General features: G+C 36.3%; 1 protein-coding gene across 1 annotated transcript in view; it reads left to right on the top strand.

Moving 5' to 3' along the window:
- Positions 1–1,259, top strand: part of DEPDC1 (DEP domain containing 1) — a 26,796-nt gene extending 25,537 nt beyond the window's left edge. Inside the window, exons 11-12 of the mRNA XM_007959395.1 lie at positions 233–418; positions 1,119–1,259. Coding sequence (XP_007957586.1) covers positions 233–418; positions 1,119–1,259 — 327 coding nt within the window. The remainder of the gene's footprint in view (positions 1–232; positions 419–1,118) is intronic.
- The last annotated feature ends 5,302 nt before the right edge of the window (positions 1,260–6,561 follow it).

The raw sequence follows: 6,561 nt of genomic DNA, 5'->3' as shown, positions 1-6,561 counted from the left end.
TTAGCAGTCAAGCGCCTTAGCCACTACGCTACCAGAGCTCCCGGAGCTAGGATTTAGATCCTAGGATTTAGAGACTTGTCAGTGCTCTATAGTGTTTGATACATTGTTTTCTTAATGTGTTAAATATTTGATTGGTGGTAAAATAATAGTTGCTAAATTCCATCAAAAGAATGATAAGTAAGAGCATGACCAGAATTAGTGGATGTGAACTGTATCATTGTGTTCATTACAGATTAAAATTCCTGAAGATGGACTGATTGCACCTTTGCCAACTTATTCATACTGTAAGCAGATTAGTGCTGAAGAGTTTGATAAACAAAAAGTTTCTACCTCTCAAGCTGCAATTGCAGAACTTTTAGAGAATATTATTAAAAACAAGAGTTTGCCTCTAAAGGAGAAAAGGAAAAAACTAAAACAGGTAAGAAAATAAGCATATTCTCAATCATGTAATTATTTTCTAATATACAGCCATTAATTGTTACTTGCTAACATTTAAAATAAAAAAAAAAAAATTGGGAGGGGTCGCTATGAGGGAGATTTGACTCGATGGCATTGAGTTTTAGCAGAACATTTAGAATCAATTTCTCATTTTAAAATAGGTATTCTCCTTTACTACTAGTGCCTCCAATGATTATGCTTGGGTTAGTCAGATAAAGCAGTTACATAATTTGAATTATAATTAATATCTTTGTGTAACTCATCGTTACCATTTGAAACTTTTAGCTCTAAATCCAAACTCAGTAGCCACATGATTCTGGCAAGTCCAATTCTGGGTTTGAGACACTCAAGGAAATAAGAAAAATATAAAATATACTAGATCCCTGTGATCTTTACAGGCTTTACCTTTGAGAAGGAAAGAGATCTGAAATATGGGGGGGAGGGGAAGGTGTTAGCAGCAGAAGCAAATCCTAGAATGTTAATACTGAGATCTAAGAGGTCTTACCAGCCTCACTTTCACATATAAGAAAAGAGGGGAGAAAAAAGGACAAAGTGAAAAGAGACTCATCTCTGTGATACACCTTTGAGAAAGACAGTGAATTTATTATAAAATGTTGAGCGCTGGCTTCAGCTAGGGAAACAGTGTCATATACCCTCTAATTCCTCACTTCATTTTTAAGTTCCAGAAGGAATATCCCTTGATATATCAGAAAAGATTTCCAACCACAGAGAGTGAAGCAGGACTTTTTGGTGACAAGCCTACAATCAAGCAACCAATGCTGATTTTAAGAAAACCCAAGTTTCATAGTCTAAGATACTGAATTAAAATTATGTAATACTTGTGAAACTTTGATAAATGAAGCCATATCTGAGAATTCAACTACTAAAAAGGAAGTCTATTATTAATAAGGTTTTTAAAATACACTATGTAAAGAGGTACCAAAATAATTTAATAAATGCATTTTCAACGTGAGACTGCTAACAAAATACACTGCATCTCAACTAAGAGTAAATAACAAATGAGAATAAGTGACACTAAATATTTCAACCAGAAATAGTCTTTTTTTGTACAACCATCTTGAAAAGTTATGGTGTTGGATACAAGAATTGTATTTACTTAAATTTTGAAAACTGATATATTCATCAAGATTAAGCTATAATTCTGTTTTTAAAAGAAAAGAATTAGCACATGTGCTTATGGATATTAGCTAAAGTGCTAGTTGTTTAAGGTTACTTCTTATTTCTTAGTGTAAGAATGTGAAGGATATTTGAAAATGAATTCTCAACTGCTAAAGTTGCACTCTTTTGTATATTCTTTTTCCAGTTTTGATCTATTTATATATTTTTGTCTTTTTAAGCTGTGTGTGTGTTTATGTATGTGTGTATAACAAGTTTAAGGTTTGACATTAAACATTTATCCCCACTGCTTCAATCATTCACTGTTTTTCAAAAAATATCTTTTGAATTCTTACAATTACTAAAAGACAGATATATAAGAGAAGTATAAGACAATCATGTATTCATTCAAAAGATATTTACTTAGCACCCACTTCAGATCTGGGAAAGTAATGATAGGCAAAGCAAAAAATCTCTTTCCTTATGGTATTTATTTTCTAATCAAGGGAGGTATACCCTTAAAATAGCAATACATCTACTATAATCAAGTAAGCTGAAGACTGACCTCTTGATTATGGGACTGTTCTCTAACCTAGTGGCTTTAAAATTTTGCTGCACACTGGAATCACCTGAGTAGTTTTAAAACAATTCACATGACCAAGGCCTACCTTAAGCCAGTTAAATCTGAATTTTCAAGGGTGGTAGGAGCCCTGGTGGCACGATAGTTAAAACTCTCAGCAGCCAACCACTGTCCAAACTCATTTGCTGCTGTGCAGGAGAATGATGTGGTAGTTTGATTCTGTAAAGATTATAGCCTTGGAAACCCTACGGGGCAGTTCTACACTATCCTATAGGGTTGCCATGAATCAACTCAGTGGCGTGAATTTGGTTTTGTGGTTTGGTATTTAAAAATCTTTCTTTTTTTTTTTTCAATTGTATAGCTGATTCCAGTGTTCAGCCAACTTTGAGAATCAGTGCCCTAAATACTTTGTGTACTAAATATGAAGATGGAGGCACACTGGCTTTATTTTTCATTGAAAGAAAATATCAAATATAAATACCTCTCATCTTGATGCAAGGTTCTCCAGATTTCTGATTGACATTGTACAAACTTGAAGCAGATTTTCTTCTATTATCCACTCCAAGATTGTTAATAGGTATTGCTTAAGTGTAAAGAAATATGTAATACCTGGGAATAATAGATACTTTACAGTGATCTGATTTCTCAATGTAATTCCATACTATTGATGTATAAAATAATAATGTTCCATTTAACATTGCTTTTGTTAAAAATTTGTTAAGAAATAAGATTACCGTATCTTTAACCCAGAAGCCCTATCTATAAAATTATTGGACAAGATTAGAATTGTTTGTGAGGTATTTATGTTTAAACTTTTCCTTTTGTAAAGGTATGTCATAATACGAATTATGTTACAAACTGAGTTAAATATTGTAGTGGGCTTTGTAACAGTTTAATTTTGTTTTTATATTTATTAAATGGCATTCAGTATATAAATATTACAAAAGATATGTAAAACTTTCATCTGCATTAGTGTGCATGCAATTAGTATTACAAAATACATGGTGTGAAACTTAAAAAATACGAACTCTGAAGTCTGTTTGAATTCTACTCTGCTATGTACCAGTTGAAGGAGCTCTGGTGGCATAGTCCCTAAGGCATTTGACTGCTAACCAGAAGGTTGGTCGTTCATACCCACCAGTCACTCCACGGTGTGAAGACTGGGCAATCTACTTCCATAAAGATTTACCACCTCGGAAACCCAAAGGGGATTGCTATGAGTCAGAATTGACTTAATGGCAGTGAGTTGTTTTTTTGTTCATTTGTTTGTTTTTTTTTGCCAATTGAAGGAGCTCTGGTGGTACTGTGGTCAAGGCATTGGGTTCCTAACCAAAGGTTTGAACCCATCAGCTGCTTTGCGGGAGAAAGACAAGGCAGTCTGCTTCCATGAAGATTTACAGCCTTGGAAACCCTGTGGGGGTTGGAGTTGACTCAATGGCAATGGGTTGTGTTTTTTTGTGTGTGTTTGTTATGTGCCAGTTATGTTACTTTGAACAAGTTACTTAAGTCTTTAAGTCTCTTAAAATGAAGATTATAATATTGATGTTAGGTGCCATCGAGTCAGTTCTTACTCATAGTGACACCATGTCCAACAGAGTGAAACACCCCCCAGTCCTGTGCCATCCTCACAGTCATTGCTATGCTTGAACCCATTGTTGTAGCCACTGAGTCAGTCCATCATATTGAGGATCTTCCTCTTTTTTGCTGACCATCTATTCACCAAGCATGATGTTCTTCTCTAAGGACTAGTTCCTCCTAACAACATGACCAGAATTCAAGGATGAAGTCTCTCCATCCTCCCTACTAAGGAGCATTCTGGCTGTGCTTCATCCAAGACAGATTTGTTTGATCTTCCGGCAGTCCATGGTATATTTATTATTCTTCAACAACACCATAATTCAAATTCATCAATTCTTCTTTGGTCTTCCTTATTCATTGTCCAGCTTTCACATGTATATGTGGTGATTGAAAATGCCATGTCTTGGGTCATGTTCACCATAGTCTACAAGATTTGCCCAATGCAATATATAGTTTGATTGCTTGACTGCTGCTTCCATGGGTGTTGATTGGGAATCCAAGTAAAATGAGTTCCTTGACAACTTCAGTCTTTTCTCCATTAGCATCATGATGTTGCTAATTGATCCAGTTGTGAGGATTTTTGTTTTCTTTATATTGAGGTTTAATCCATACCAATGGCTATAGTCTTTGATCTTCATTATTAAGTGCTTCAAGTCCTCTTTGCTTTCAGCAAACAAGGTTGTGTTGCCTGCATATCTCAGATTATTAATGAGTCTTCCTCCAATCCTGATACTACATTGTTCTTTATATAGTCCAGCTTCTTGGCTTCTTTGCTCAGCATACAGACTGAATAAGTATAATGAAAGGATATAACCCTGATGCACACCTTTCCTGATTTTAAGTAACAGTATTCCTTGTCTGTTGGAATGACTGCTACTTGGTTTATGGTAAGATTCCTCATGACCACAATTAAGTGTTCTTGCAATTCTCATCCTTCACAATGTTATCCATAATTTGTCATGATCCACACAGTTGAAGACTTTTGCATAGTCAATAAAACACAGGTAAACATCTTTCTAGTATTCTCTGCTTTCAGCTAAGATCCATATGATATCCCTCATTCCATGTCCTTTTTAAATGCAGCTTAAATTTCTGACAATTTCCTGTCTGTATACTGCTGCAACCACATTTGAATTATTTTCAGCAAAATTTTACTTGCATATATGTGATATAAATATTAGTAATATTTGATAATTTCCTCATTATTTTGGATTACACTTCTTTGCATTGGGCACAAGTATGGACTTCTTCCTGTTGGTTAGTCAGGTATCTGCCAGATTTCTTGGCATAGATGATTGAATTCTTCCAGCATTGTATCCATTTATTGAAATAATGTATTGTATCAATTCCTGGAGCCTTGTTTTTCACCATTGCCTTCAGGGCCTCATTGACTTTTTCCTTTAGTAACATCCATTCTTGATCATATGCTACCTCCTGAAATGGTTAAACATTGATCAATTCCTTTTGGGACAGTGCCTGTATTCCTTCCATCCATCTTCTTTTGCTACTTTTTATATCTTTCTATGTTTTGCCAATAGAATCCTTCAGTATTGCAACTCAAGGGTTGGAATTTTTTTCTTTAGGTTTTGAGAAATGCTGAGTGTTCTTCCCTTTTGGTTATCTAATTCTAGTTCTTGGTATTTTTCAGTATAATACTTTATCTTATCAAGCTGGGCTTTTTTTTTTTTTTTTTTACTTGTGAAAACAAACACCAAGACATTCACCAACTGCAAAAAGGGCATGGAGGGAACATCTTCTGACCTCTCTAACTTCACAAGATGAAAACAGAATTACCATCAATAGCCCAAGGCTTATTCCTATGGAGCCAGGCTTGCTGCCACCCTCTAGCTTTTTACCAATTCTGATACCAACTGTCCCTCCCATGGTACTCACAACTTCTTTGCTGGGTTCAATAATGTGTTGCAATGGCCACACAGAACTCATGGTCAATACATGGGGTTTATTAGGGAAGTAACAGGCTACAACATGGGTTCAGGAATATGCTCAGGATACAATTCTTTTTTTCCGGACAGTCTCCCCTCTGCTGTGCCCTCAGACACACCTCTCTGGCTCTTGGCCTCTCAGCCTGGCCTCTGTCCTGCTTGGGCAAGGTTACAAAGCTCTTTTAGCTCTGCTGATAGGTACACGTAAGTGCACCCCGCTTCGGCAAGGCTCCTGTCCATTCTGTGGGCCAGGTAAGCCTGCTCCTCTGTCTCGTGCCTCTTGATTCCACTGACACTATCTCTCTGCGGCACCGTCTCTCTCTGCCACTCATCTCTGCCAAGGAAGTCCAGTGCAGGGATGCACTCTACCTCCAGCTCTTCTCTGTTGATTCAGTGAAATCCTCCTTTCTCCCTCTAGGAAGGATCATTTCAAGCCTGGCAGAGTGACAAAACTAACCAATCCCAAAATCAGAGTTCTACACACTTTATTTGCATGGCCCCACCCAATAATCCTATGGGAATTACAAAGACTGGCTAGAAAAGCCATACTGAATAATACACTGCACAACACCAACATAACAACTTCTACATTTATTGGAAATTGATGACATTTTTTATGTTGTACCACCATTATTGCTATCCTTTTCGAAAATATCCCACCACCATTAGCATAAACTCAATGTCCTACAAACAAATTGAGCTGGCCTTTGAAATCTTGTGTTCAGCTTTCCCTACATCATTTCTTTCATTTGCTTTAGCTACTCTCCTTTCAAGAGCAAGTTTCAGAGTCTTCTGACATCCATTTTGATCTTTTCTTTGTTCCCTGTCTTTTTAATAACCTTTTGCTTTCTTCACGTATGATGTTCCTGATGTCATCCTATATCTCATTTGATCTTCAGTCATTGG

The sequence above is a fragment of the Orycteropus afer genome, unplaced genomic scaffold, assembly GCF_000298275.1.
Source record: "Orycteropus afer afer isolate SDZICR_OR568_19922 unplaced genomic scaffold, OryAfe1.0 scaffold00016, whole genome shotgun sequence".
Classification (NCBI taxonomy): domain Eukaryota; kingdom Metazoa; phylum Chordata; class Mammalia; order Tubulidentata; family Orycteropodidae; genus Orycteropus; species Orycteropus afer.
This window is presented reverse-complemented; position numbering and strand designations above follow the sequence as displayed.